Source organism: Emydura macquarii, unplaced genomic scaffold (assembly GCF_026122565.2).
Source record: "Emydura macquarii macquarii isolate MOO-44397 ecotype Brisbane River unplaced genomic scaffold, CSIRO-AGI_Emac_v2 contig_3113, whole genome shotgun sequence".
Classification (NCBI taxonomy): domain Eukaryota; kingdom Metazoa; phylum Chordata; order Testudines; family Chelidae; genus Emydura; species Emydura macquarii.
Window position 1 is genome coordinate 4,218,661 of NW_027133250.1, and position 14,373 is coordinate 4,233,033.

The following is a 14,373-nucleotide window of genomic DNA, read 5'->3' on the forward strand; positions in this document are numbered from 1 at the left end:
CACTGTGCCTGCAGCTCGGGTGAAGGGAAATTGACCAGCTGTGGTGAGTTTCCCTTTGCTGTGCAGGTAGCAGCCTCCACTAGCAGCAAAGAGAGCTAGTGCCTAGGCTGGCCGGCGTCACTGGGTGTGTACAGCACCCGAGGACCTTGATCTCGGTTGGCGCCGCTGAGCCCTGCTGTGATGTTAATACAGTTCAAAGCACATCTGCCCCCCTCCACCCTAAAAACTTCACATTCATTTTGCCTGTGCCGTTCCAGAGGGAGCTGCACAATTCAATCTTCTCTGCGGGGGCAGCAGGTCCCTTGAATAATCCCGAGTTCCTCTTTGAAGCAGGAGGAATTTAAAAAGGCTGGGACTGTATGTTGTTTGTGGAGCAAGGACTGTGTCTCCCTTTGCATTTGGAAAGTACCGTGGGCACGTTGGATGCTACTGAGATGTAAATAATGACGTTGGGGCTTATGATCCTAAATCACCTAGGTGCTTTGGGAAGTTTGACCCTTTGTTACAAGTCTAGGAAAACTGCCCTCTCCGTGACACATGGACTGCAGCCCCTACCAGTCTCAGAGGGGGCTGTGTGCATCTGGAGCATGTGGGCTGGTGCTGAGTGGCAGTGTAGGCCAATGGGTAGGGCACTGGACATGTCCTCAGGAGTCCTGGGTTCAATTTCCAGCCCATTCTGCTCCTTCTCCCACCCTGTGTCTGTGTGTTGCTCCTCAGGGTGGAGGCTGTCTCTCCCCCTGTGCATGTGCAGCGCGTGGCACAATGGGGCCCTGATCTCACGAGGGGCCTCTGTGTGGTGATGTAATGCTACTACTACTAAGTTCCCTGTGTGACTCTCTCTCCTCTGCTCGATTCCAGGCACAGCGCTGGCGTAACGAAAACTACGAGAGGCCTGTGGACCTGGAAGGGTCAGGGGACGATGACCCCTTTGCCGATGATGAACCTGACGATCTCTACTCAGGGTCTGGCTCGGGATGTAAGTATAAAGGCCTCCAAGGGGAGGGGATCAGATAAGAGCTCCCTGGCTGAATTCTGGGAGCTTTCCCATTGCCTTCAATGCTTGGCCTATGAGGTGACCAGAACCTCAAGAGTTTCCTTCATTCTGCTCCAGAGAAGGGAGTAAATTACACCTCACCCATCCCCAGGGGAGGTCTCAAACCTACCTCGCCATGGTCATGAGCCCTCTCCCAGCCTGCCTGGGGAGGTGCAACTCTTGGGAGTTCCATGGTTGGCCTTCGCAAACGGCCTGTGCGTTTGCAGGTTGCCAGCATGTGCCAGCACTATATGGGTCTCGTTTCTTCATGGAAATGGGCTGTGCCGTGGCGATGCGCAGGAATGTGTGCCAGGCTACGTGGACTGGCTCACGCCCATGGGTGCCAGCCTCAGGGCAGACTGCTACAGACCCGGGCACAATCCCCCACGCTGGCGGCGAGCTCTGTACTTAGAAGTCCACCAACCAAGCAGCAAGTTTGAACGCCTCGTGCGCTATAACTAGGGATGTAAAAATTCAGTGAATGAATTATCCATTTAAACGTCTAAAAATAGAGCGTTTAAACGGTTAAATGGGTGGGATGCGGGTGGCTGGAGCCGGCTATTGGCTATCAGCCGGGACGTGGGACCCAGCTGCGACCAGGGAGGGAAGAAGTCCCCGCTTGGCTGTAGCTTGGCTGGGACCTGGGAGTGGGGGGAGCAGCCCACAGGGGTTTAATTAAATGCTTAACTAAATAATGGTAAGACTGCTGCTCACATTTAAACGTTTAGCAGCTTACACCCCTATCTACAACAGCCTTAACATGGAGTGACAGCCCGTCCCCTTGGGGGCTCTGATCTATCTTGTCACCCAGGTAAGCTTGCCTCTGTGATAGATGGTCCCTTACACGAAAGTTCACAATATTCAGGTTCCTCCCAGTCCCAAAGGACCAGTCACTTACCCCAGGTCAATTACATCTCAGCTTTCACACCAGAGGCAAGGCTTGTCGCCAATCCTGTTGTTAACGATCTAAAGATTTATTGGCTAAGAGAAAGAAAAGAGAGTTATTTACAAGGTTAAAGCAGGTAAACACACACACACACAAATGAGTTACAGTCGTCTAAAAGTAATAGAAGCTTCTATAATCAGCAAGCTCTATGTATCCATTAGGGCTAATGCAGGCCAAGTCTGGGGATCTTTTGCTTATGCTTAGTAATCCTTGCTCCTCAGAGTCCAAGCGACGTACAGACACAGTTCCTTCCTGTTAGGGATTTTTATTCCCTTTCCCCAGAGTTCAAGCTGAAGGGACAAGTCTCCTCACATGCCTCCCCTTCATGGGTGAGTGAAATCACCAAATTATTTTGCCCTCTGACATTCCACAATGGCTCATTTGGTTCTGGGCAGGACCCAACACCGTCTGTGGTAAACTAGTATGCTTCTCTCCTGGTGGTGCGTGTGTGTACGAGGCGTTACCGTTTCAGAGCAAACACTTGTACAATCCTAGAGCAAACACCTCAATATTACCTTATAACCGTGGTGCTCACACTTTTCCCGGCATGCCCCCTTCCCAGTAAAGGAAACTGTCCATGCTCACTCCATTACCGCCCAGCCAAGGCTTCCTCACCAGCGGAGCTTGAACTGCAGGCAGAGCTGGGGGCGGAACTGGGGATGGGGGAGAAGCTGGGGCTGGAAGCGGAGCTGTCTGGGGGCAGAGAGGAAATGAGGGCGGAGCAGGGGCTGGGGGCGCAGCTGGGCTGGGGGCACTCGCTCCCTGTCCCCCATGGGGGCTGGCCCCAGCTCTGCCGCGTGCCCCCCCGAACATTCCTCCGTGCCTCGCTGGGGGGCATGCCCCATAGCGTGAGGGGGTCCACCAGCACCACAGTACGCACTCCTTCGCCGCTCTACAGCGCCACGTTGGCGCGCAGACCCCTGCTGTAGGGCCGTTAGCCCCACGCCCCGAGCGTGCTGGCCGCCCCGCTGCCCGTTCTGTGGCTTGGGACTTCTGGGGGGGAATGCCCGTCTGCTACTCCCCAGGCTGCGACTCTGCCTGGGCAGCGGCACATTCACCGCCTCGCTTCTGCCCACGTTGTAGATTTCGAGCAGGAGTCTGGGGTCGAGACGGCGGTGAGGCTCCGCACCGATGCGTCCGTCATGCCGCCCACCGCCCCGGCCGCGCTGCCCGTCACCTCCGCGCAGCCCGTGGCAACTCCCTTCGAAACGCTACCTGCCGAAGAAACCACCCCCGAGCCGGCGACCAGCGTCCTGTACGTTCCCCGGGTGACGGAGGCACTGGCGATTCCCAGCTGGAAAGCCGCGACCACCAGCGCCACGGCCAGTGACCCTCCGCCACCCACAACCCCCGCTGCGGCCAGCCCCACCCCTCCCACCGCCAAGCCAACCGCCGTCCGCAGGCTCCTGCCCCCCTTCGTCACGACGACGGCCACGACGCGAGCCACCACCCTGGACACGCCGACCACGGCCGCGAGGGAAGCCAGCACGGTCCCCGAGGCGGCCACGTTCCGGCTCGTCACCCCCAGCACCGCCAGGCCCCGAGTCGTGTCCAAGTCGAGCACCGCCAGGACCGTGGACCTCCCGGAGAAAAGCACCATCTTGACGCCGCCTGCTGCTACCTTGGCAGCCACGGACGCACCCCAGGTATGGGACGAGGGTTTGTCTGCCAGGGGCCAGGGGAGAGCTAAAATTCTCTGCCCCGCCCCAGCCTGAGCTGCCATGTCACAGCAATGCCCACACAGCTCTGTGCGCTGCGCGAGCCTTGCTGGCACAAGTCGGTTGACCTGGGCTGGAGGCTCACGCCCAGAAGCGGTGTAGACGTACCCCCAGGGCAAGGAAGTCGAGGAAAGACTCTCATTGACTTTAATGGCCTGTGGCTTCAAAAACTGAGCTTGATAAGTTTCTGGAGGGGATGGTGTGATGGGACAGCCTGGTTTGGCCATTGACTGATCTGTGGCTACTGGTGGTAGATACGCCAATGGCCTGTGAAGGGACATTAGATGGGATGGATTCTGCGTTACGACAGAGAATTCTTTCCTGGTGTCTGGCTGGTGAGTCTTGCCCACATGCTCAGGGTTTAACTGATCGCCATATTTGGAGTCGGGAAGGAATTTTTCCCCCAGGGCAGATTGGCAAAGGTTCTGGGGTTTTTTCCCCTTTCTATGTAGCATGGGGCACGGCTCACTTGCTGGTGGATTCTCTGTACCTTGAAGTCTTTAAACCATGATTTGAGGACTTCAGTAACTCAGTCATAGGTCAGGGTCTATTACAGGAGTGGGTGAGGTTCTGTGACCTGCATCGTGCAGGAGGTCAGACTAGATGATCATAATGGTCCCTTCGGACCTTAGAGTCTGAGTCCGTCTGGGAAGAGGGATGGCATGGAGGTGATGGGGGAGGGTGGAAACTTGGGTCTGAGTCATTTAATCCCAGACAGAGGTGGCCAGATCAGACGGAGCTCAGAGAAGAGCAACAAAAACAATCAGGGAGCCACAAGGATCAGAATTTAGCAGACAAGAGACCCGTGAGTGGAGATAGGTGGAGCAACGGCTAGAGGTGGGGGGGGGGGGGGGGACGTAGCCCTGTGTGGGCATCTGACGGGGCAGTAAAGCAGGAGCGGGGAGAATGGCTGAGGACAGCACAGGGGGTACTAATGGGGCAGTGGGGTGGGATTGTGCAATGGCCTGGCCGCATAGTGGGTGACTTGCCAAGGCTGAGATCTGCTGCAGGAGCCCCACTGCTCGACTGGCCAAGGTACGAGAACATGGACTGGATGGGTTTGGGCCCCAAGTGATGCCACGATGGCCAAGGGGGGAAGAGCTGAGACTGAAAGAGAGAGGATCATTTACCTGAAGGTCCTCTCCCCCTAAACTCTGGGGCTTTGAATAAAAGGGGGGCTGGGATCTGAGCCAGCCGGGTAGGATTTTGCTTTTGCAAAGCCAAAACTCAGCCCCTGAGGATTTGTAAAACCAAGAGCAAGGCCCCAACCACCTTTGGCTGGCTCCAGCTGCCCGTCTGTCTTAGGTACCTCGGTGACCCTGTCACCCTCCTCTCTGAGCACCCCAATCTTTGATGCCTTTGCCCTAGCAGCACCCTGTTAGGAGGGCAGTGGTGTTATTCTCACTGCACAATGGGTACTACAGTGTCTACACTGCAATTAGACACCTGCGGCTGGCCCAGGTAGTGAAACAGCCCCACAGCCTGAGCCCTGGGAGCCTGAGCCAGCTGGCACGGGCCAGCTGCGAGTTTTTATCTGCAGTGTAGACAGACCCTAGGTGATTCGCCCACACTCAGAGTAGGGAATTGAACTTGTGTTTCCAGATGCCATGCCAGTACTTTGACCGCTGGTCCATCCCTCCTCTCGGTACTACAGCTGTGCGAAATAAGCTTGCATTGGCAGGATCAAGGCCTCATAAGTCGTCCAGGTCTCCTCCACCTTTAGCTCCTGATTCTCTGTCCTTGGGCCTTGTCTACACTACAGATGCTTGGCCGGTATAGCAAAGCTGGCGGAGCCCCCTAGTGTAGAACCAGCGTATGCAGACACAAGGTGTTTTTCTGCCAGTACAGATAGTAACACCCCCTCCCTGAGTGACGTAGGCTGTGCCGACGGAAGCACTTTTCTGCTGGCATAGCTGTGTCTACGCTTGGGGTTTTGCTGGCAGAGCTCTGTTGGGTGGGGGTATCATTTTTCACATCTCTGACCAACACAGCTATGTCAAGGATCTGGCCTTTGCCGGTATAGTTATACTGGTATAGCTAAACCAGTAAAACCTTTCTGTCTACACTGGAGCGCTTCGTTGGGAGAGCTATATTGTATACTCAGCCGGCAAAGTGCAGACACAGCTTACAGCTGGCTGTTTACTGGTACAGCTTATTCCAGCCCCCTGAACAAAACAAGCTACTCTGATGAAAGTGCAGTTTAGCCGTATAACTGTGTCTACACTACAGATTTCTGCCAGCGTGACTCTGTTGATCAGGAGTCACACCTCATCACAGTCCTGCCTGACTTAGCTGTGTCAGCAGAAGGCAGGAGTGATCAGGGCCTTATCACGGTAGGCACTATCCAGACACATCGAGGGTATATCTACGTGGCAGCCAGGAGAAGACAGAAAATATCATATTGCCTCTTTATAAATCCATGGGGCGCCCACATCTGGAATACTGGATGCAAATCCGGTCGCCCCATCTCAAAAAAGCTATATTGGAATTGGAAAAGGTACAGGAAAGGGCAACTGAGATGATTAGGGGGTATGGAACAGCTTCCATATGAGGAGAGATTAATAAGACTGGGACTTTTCAGCTTGAAAAAGAGACGACTAAGGGGGATATGAGAGAAGTCTCTAAAATCATGACTGATGTGGAGAAGGTAAGTAAAGAAGTGTTATTTACTCCTTCTCATAACACAAAATCTAGGGGTCACCAAATGAAATTAATAGGCAGCAGGTTTAAAACGAACAAAAGGAAGTATTTCTTCACACAATGTACAATCAGCCTGTGGAACTCCTTGCCAGAGGATGTTGTGAAGGCCAAGACTACAACAGGGTTCAAAAAAGAGTTAGCTAAGTTCTTGGAGCTGAAGGATGAGAGATCGGATGTGCGACGGGGTTGGGGCCACAGCGCTGTCCCCAGCAAATGACTCCAGCTCATCTGCCACCTTCCCCAGCACAGGAGCTGTGGGGCCAGGCTCTGAGAGTGGCTGAAGGGAGACAGGAGGGAAGAGAACCCCCCATGGCTCCCCGCCCAGGGGCAGATGACAGGATTGGACCCAGGCTGGGCAGCATTTCGGGCATCCTCAAACTCTTGAATTTTGTTGTTATAGAAGCTAACCCCTGGGGAAAGACCCCCGCCGACTATGGCTGTTGTATTGGGCTTAGTCAGCCCCCTCCAGTTCACAGCACACTGCCTCCTGCTCAGGGGCAGCATCAGGGGATATTTAGGGTTAGCGACTCACGACCCCACCTGGGAAAAGCACCTTTCGATCCAAGCCCACGCCCGCCTCTGTGCCTTCGCTGTCCATCTCAGCAGGATCTGAAGCTCGTGAATGCCAAGTACGGCCCTCCCTCTTGGAGCTGAACCCATCGTGGATTTTTCAGTGTGGTGCCAAAACCAAAAAATGACTTTGGCTCAGACAAAACATTTGTTTCATTTCATTCGACTTGGAATTCATTTCTGGGTTTTCCATTTCATTTGTGGGTGTTTTTCCACCCCCCTCTTTTGTTGTTTAAATAGATCTAGCTACTGCGCCCGTTGTGGCAGGCACCAGAGGAAGCGCAGTTTGCCCCGAGCGCCAGGCCCCTGCGCCATGCACGTAGAGGGGACGAGGTGACAATAAGGAATAAATAGAGCCAGTCTGCATTATTGAACTGAAGCATTTTCCCCACCAGAAAATGCAGTTTTATCAAAAATGGGGGGGGGAATGCAAGAAAATGGCATTTTCAACGAAATTTTCTGATGGGAAATTTCAGAAAGAAACAAAACTTTGTGTGACATTTGGTTTCAAATTGCAAAGTTTGTTCTGGTGTTTGAAAAATCCTCGAAATTGAAATAGCAATTTTTGTTTTTCCCCCGACGCAGGCCTCGAGGTATTTCCCACTGCTTTTTCTTTTTTCTCTCCTGCCCCGGCTTTTTGAAAATTCCAAATGTTTGAGAAAAATATTTCGTGAAAAATGTCCAAAGCAGAAAAATGGCTGATTTCAAACCCTGTGACATGGAAACAATTTCAGATCTTTTGCAACAAATTGTCTTTCCATTGTTTGATCAGCTCTGAGTCTAATGGGGTAGAGGCCAGAAAGTCAAGGGATGATAAATTCAGGGCTTCTGGAGAAGCTGGGGTCCAAGACTTTGGTTTGGTCCATTATAAAGATGAGCTGTTTGCGAGATTCAGGTCCAGGTCTAGGCATGGGGTAGTGATCAAAGCTATAGGGTATTGAGGGTGGGAGGAGGCGAGGTTTGGTTCAGGCCAGTCTGGCTGTACAGGCTGGGTGTTTATTAGTGTCATCCAAGATGGGGATGTCTAATGCTCCTGGGACATTTCAATCGAGCTGTAAGAGGCTGGGCTGCCTTAACTACCCCTCGCTGAGCCCCAGCTCTCCTGACCCAGGGGGTGGCACACTGCAATAGCTGCCTCCATTCCAAGGTCTTTCTTGATGGGGGTGGGAATGGAGCTGAGGAGATCTGACAGGGGAAAGGCAGAGCGAAGCTGAAAGCAGTTCATTGTCGCTGTTTCTCCTCCCAGCCTTAGATGACTGACTCTCCTCCTCCTCTGTCTCGTTCCCTTTCCTAGACCGAGCTACCGGACGTGACCATGTCCCCCGCCCTCGACAACGAGCTGGAGGTTCCTATCAGCGGAGGGCCCAGCGGGGACTTCGAGATCCGTGAGGAGGAAGGCACGACTCGGCCGGAACTCAATAACGAAGTGATCGCTGCGGTTACCCTGGCAGCAGGGCCGGGGCCGGGGAAGAACGCAGAGCCCGGCATCATAGACAATACGATAGACTCTGGGAACTCGGCCGCGCAGCTCCCCCAGAAAAACATCCTGGAGAGGAAAGAGGTGCTAATAGGTGAGACCCGAATCCTTGACGCTGCCACGGTAACCACAGCTTGGGAGGGGCAGAGTCTCCTGGGCCTTCGAAATCTCTGCAAAAGGCCCTAGTGACTCCGCGCCACCTGTTCCCTGAAGGGCGGCTGGCTCAGGCTATGACTCAGGCTATGACCGAGGATTTCCAGCATGAATAACAAACTTGCCCAAACTGACAAAATGCCACGCAGTTTACTGGGAGGGGGACGGGGCAGAAGAGGAGGTAGGCGAATAAAAAGACACCCAATGATTATTTTTAAATATCTGATATTGGTGATTTGGGGTCAGCAGTGCTGTTGGCAGGCAGGAGCCCCCCGTCGGTGCTGGCCAACTGACTGGCTCTTTCGTTTGCTCTCCATTGCAGCTGTCATTGTGGGCGGCGTGGTCGGGGCGCTCTTTGCTGCCTTCCTGGTCATGCTGCTCATCTACCGGATGAAGAAGAAAGACGAAGGGAGCTACACGCTGGAGGAGCCAAAGCAGGCGAACGTCACGTACCAAAAACCCGACAAGCAGGAGGAGTTCTATGCATAAAAAAAGAGCCCAGAGTGCCTCTCTCTCTGTTTCACACCGTTTCTGGTTCAACCCCTCTTTCTATCCCTCTCTCCCACCCAGTCTCTTTCTCTCTCTCGCTCTCTTTCTGATGGGACGGTGAGTTGGAAACAAACAAACACAATAGTAAAAAGAAAAAAAAAAAACCCATCTTCAGTAAAAAAAAATATAAAAATAAAACGGTCACCGGTTTTTAAATGAATACCGTAATCTTTGTCCAACGGATGGAGCATTTGCAGAGGACAGCCATACGAGGAGCAAACAGGCAGCTAACTTTCAGTGCCTACATGATAACTCCTCAGCTGAAAGCACGCCAGGGTGGTCATTTTGCTGACAACGGCTCGAGTTTCCTGGGTTTCCCAAACGACATGACTGACTTTGAGATCTGAACACCTGTTACCAGAATTGGGGGGAGGGCGGAGATTTTGGGGGGAGGAAAGGGTTTCTTTCTTTTTGTGGGTTTGGGATTTGGTTTCTTACCAGGACTCGCTGCTCCGTGGCTCTATTCGGAAAGAGGATGCGACTGTCAAAGACATTTTCAAGCCTTGAAAAAGCACAATGCGATGAAACATCAAATGCTCCCGTTTGCTCTCAGAATGAAAAATGACCAGCGGGCTGGAGCTGAGCTTTTAGATCACCTCTTCAGAGAGTTCACATAGCTGCAGGGAGCCACATTTTGCAGTCGTGTGGTGTTCCTTTCCTGACACTGCTTCACTTCATTGCATCGCTGTGCACAGCCAGAGACCTTCAGTGTATAGAAACCATGCTTTGTGGGCTGGGATTGAAGAGGACCTTGCTTTTGCTGGGTTTTCACTGTGATGAATAAAACTCAGCTAGCGCAGTATTCTCTACTCTTTGCAAACAACCAACCAACACTGATTTTTTTAAGTGATGAAACAGGACATAGGGGGGGGGGGGAACGGGGAACTGACAAGAACAACAAAAGGCTAAAAGCTCTTCTGAGTTCCTTGGAATGTGATGATATTTCACAAACCTCACCAAGCCGTGCTTTGCAGCAGTAATGAAGAATTGAAAATCAAGGAGGAGATGTACCCATTCTCCTCAGATTTTGTTATTTGGTGATAGCTCCTGCCAAATTATAGACACCTCCAGGAAATTTAAAAAAATGCAGACAAGGGTAGCTTTTCCAGGGTCACCATCAGGTCAGTTTAGCTCCAAAAATGGATCTTTTCTTAAATCCAAGATCGATACATTTCCATTATTATTATTATTTTTTAATTTTATTATTTTTTAAAATTCCTGTCTGAACCTTACCGCTAGGTCCTGATGGGCTTCCAGCCGGCTTTGGATCAGGTTTGCATAGGAGCCGGAAAGGGAAACTGACTAGAAGCAGCCTTGAAACTGACTAATGTGTTTTTAATCATCTAAGGTGCGTTTAAGACAGAACACCAATAAAAGGGCGTGGGGGCCTGATCCCGAACCCAGGGATTGGGTCTGTAGGGCAGAACATTCACAGTGAGAAATTTTAATTGGCCAGCTTTAATAATGGAAAGGGATGTTCATAACAGAGTTAAGGAAACTAGGTTTTTAAAAAGGTGATTTTGACCATGTTCTTTTGAGGCCCCAACTTTGCTATTGTATTTATTTAAAAAAAAAAAAAGAAAAGCATTCGACATCCTGATGTCCCCCACCCAACACACAGTCTGACTCTTTGAGCCCTTCCAGCGGCTGGATCATGGGTAGAGGTTTCCCAGTACACTAGCTCATGCCTGTGGCCATTTAGCTCAGGAATTGTAGATGCAGGTGCTTGGGTCAGTCCCCACAAATAACCAGTCTGGAGCTCTTGTTACCCATGGAACTCACTCATGGATCAGGGGGGCGCACATGTGTAATTGGAAGCAGGATATGCCCCTGCTATTTCATCCTTCTCTGGCAAGGGATGTTCTGGGCTTGTTTCGTTGGGCTGCGCCAGGGAAGCGCTGCTTACAGAATCAGGAAAGGTTTTGTCACAGCCCAGAAAACAAAGCGGCTCTGCCCTGTGGATGGGAGAGGAGAATTTTGGCCAAAGCAAACTCCAGTGAGACCAGCTGGTATCTGGTGAAAGGCACAAGAATGAGACGGTGGGCTTGGTTCTGATGTCACACCAGTGTAACTTCACTGATGTCAGCAGAGTTAGTCCCAGTTGACGCTGGTGTAACTGACAGCAGAATCAGGCCCGCTGTCGTATGAAAGGTCCCATCCAGAATGCAGACGTGTAAAGTACAACAGTGTAGAGCTGCCGGGAGGTTTGAGCCAAATGTTTCAAGGTTTGGAGCAAATTTGGATGGAGGTTTGTTTTTTCCCCACCAGCTTTAGGCTGAGATTTTTCAAAAGGGACTTTGATTTTGAATGTCTGTATTTACAGATGTCCTGTCTGGTTTGCAGGGCGTGGATGTTCAGCACATTCTGAAAACGAAGTCCCTTAAAGGTGTCTCAAGTAGGGCACCCCAAAAATCGAGGCAACCAAAAATCACTAGTCCCTTTTGAAAGACATGGGCCTAATATTTCGAGTATATATGAAAACCTCAACGCTTAATCTTTTAAATTTTGCTTTTCTCAGCTTCCACATTAATCTTCTCCATTCTAATTTTGTCTCTAATAGTCTGAAGTACTGTAATACAATTTTTTTTATTATTATTCACTTAAGCTTAACCTTAGACCTCTCAGCTGGTATTAAGTTGTAATCCTGATACTTAAATCTTTTATAAGTTTGGAATTGAGTAATGAGCTCAATATGTGAGCATTAGAGCAGGCTGAGAAATCCTTCTTTGCTTTCACTTAAAATAATTTAAAGTACAAAAAGACAAAAAAAAAAAAAGTTAATTAAAACACTGATCAGAGTTGACCAATGTCTTAATTTATTTTCCAGTATCTGCTACTACAACTCTCTTTCTGTGTCACTCTTGGACTGGAAAGCAGATGTGATCTCAAGGAGATTTTTATCTTGGTTTGTTGCACACCTTTTCTTTCTTTCTTTCTTTTTTTTTTAAATCAATCACCAATAGGACTTCCAACTGTTTCAGTTATCCTGAAGTGAAAGGGTAGACATAAGAATCAACAGCTAGGAAAAAACATTCCAGATTTGTATAATGTCTTGTCTTCTGTGCAGAGCCTGGGGGACTAGAAGTAGCCATAGCATGAAAGTGGCTTCCTGTATCTTAATCTGTTGGAGGAAATCAATCCAAGAACTGTAAATAACCAAATACTGTAAGGATTTGATCCACAGCTCCTTGGAATCATAGGAAAGACTCCTGTTGATTTCAGTGGGTTTAGGATTGTGGGACCCAAGGTTCATTGGAAATCAATGGGATTAACTCCTTTGGGTGCTTTTGAAAATCCCGCTTTCAACACATGAAGAAACATGAGTTTCTCCTCGGGCTCTGGGGAGCTTGTTGAGAACCTTGATCCAGGGGAGGGGATGGTGGAAAGCAGGCGGTTTCCCCCCGCTGTTGATCTGGCAATGAAGAAGAAGGAAATTCATTATGAAAATCAGCTCGCGGTAGGTATAGTGCAAAGAGACATCTTAGCAACTTCTGGGCTTGTGTGGCTAGGTGACATGGTTCAAATCTTCCGTTGTCCTCTCTGCGTCCCTTTCCCACCCACTTCAACTGCTGATTGGTTTATAAAGCCTGATTCTGGGAGGTGCTCAGTGCCCTCTGCTCCAATGGGCTCGTAATCAAGAAAGGAACCCCAGAAATGGGAGGCTCCACTTCAGTTCTTTCAGTGATTCCACATCCAGCTCAGCTGGGATCTGAGGTTCTGGCTCTGTCCCTTCTGACTCTTATCTCATGCCCTGCAATACTTGATGGCCGCCTGGAAAGCTTCAGTGAATGCAGGATGCAGCTGGCCTCCAGCCCACGGGTTCTGAAGCCACAACAGCGCTTCTGCTTCTGCACTCACTCCCCTTTCATACCAGGGCAGTTATAGTCAGTCACTTCAGTTTAGCTGAACTTCTGATCTGTGGAACTTCCTCCAGGTGTCAATCGAAGGCTGGAAAATGCTGGTGGAAGGAGCAGATATTTGTCCTGGCATTTGGCTTAACACCAGCTGGCCAAGGCAAAGTCAGTTGTAGAAAGTTTCCCCGCAGCAGTAGTGGTGGTTTTTAGGGATTCTTTTTTGGGTAGCCCCCATGCTAAGGTGATGGACTGGCTTTGAACAGGTGAGATCAGAGCTTAGCTGAAAGTTCCGTAATGAGACACCAGCCACAGAAGTACCCAGCTCATTATCCCGGCGCTGTATTGGCTCGGACAAGATCAGCAGGAGTACAGATTTGTTTAGCCAAGGCCTCCTTCTCAAAGCCTATCCCCTATAGCTCCCGTCGCCTTCACCTGGAGCGGCAGGCATTCAGCACTTCGGAAGAGTATGTGTCCCTGAAGCCAATGGGGTTGACTCAAGACACCAAAGGAGCTAATCTCTTAAGTAGGAAAGTAATTTTCCCCATAGTCATGTTTGAATCCTAAGGCCACGCTTCAAATTCTGCCCTTTTCTGCTGACTGCCTTGGCAAGAGTTTTCTGGGCTGTGAGCAGAGAAGAGCCTGAGGTGATTCCTTGACTGCAGGCAGAAGGGCTGGTGTAGAGAAGGGCCCAAATCAAAACGCTGGATTCCCCTCCCCTCTCTGACCTTTGCAGGGGTTCCGATTCTGGATCTGCTTTTGCAGCTCACCCCTGGACTATCCCAAGCCCAGGCTCCGCGCACACGTGAATTTAGGAGTCTTCAGCATCTGAATTCACAGTCCTTCCTGAATTGCTTTTGTAAAGGGCTTGGAGAGCTGTGGATGAAATGTGTCGTTATATGAAAGCAAAATATAGGGCCAGATCCTCCACTGCTGAAAATGGGCACAACTCCATTGCAGCCGCAACCATTGACACCAGCTGAGCGTCTGGCTGGATATCTAACTTGGCACTGTCCCGTTCATTGTCAAAGGTTGCCTGCACTTCGCTTCCCCTCACCTAGTGCCCTGGCAAAACTCGGGGCGCGGCTACCTTGGCAGCATTGATGCCATTTGCTAGAAGTGGGGGAATCACCACTGTGACCCGGGCTCAGGTGTGCTGAAAGCCTGGCCCAGGTGTCGGCGCCCTCTCTACTCAAGTGCTAGCACAGACACGGCTGGAACGTTGCTGAAGATGGGTCCAATGTTTCCTACCCCCAGTGGTCCCGAGTCTGATCTCAGTGACACTGGTGTCGCTGCAGTGAAGCCACTTCAGATTTATACCAATATAAACACAAATGGAATCTAGACCAGAGTCAATAAGGGGCTCTGCTGCAGGC

At 50.9% G+C, this 14,373-nt stretch overlaps 1 protein-coding gene across 1 annotated transcript in view; it reads left to right on the plus strand.

Moving 5' to 3' along the window:
* The window catches only part of SDC3 (syndecan 3), a 63,165-nt gene extending 50,904 nt beyond the window's left edge, over positions 1-12,261 (plus strand). The window contains exons 2-5 of the mRNA XM_067530780.1: positions 859-976; positions 3,063-3,625; positions 8,262-8,538; positions 8,920-12,261. Of these exons, the coding sequence (XP_067386881.1) occupies positions 859-976; positions 3,063-3,625; positions 8,262-8,538; positions 8,920-9,086 (1,125 nt within the window). The 3' untranslated portion in view covers positions 9,087-12,261. The remainder of the gene's footprint in view (positions 1-858; positions 977-3,062; positions 3,626-8,261; positions 8,539-8,919) is intronic.
* Positions 12,262-14,373: the final 2,112 nt, after the last annotated feature.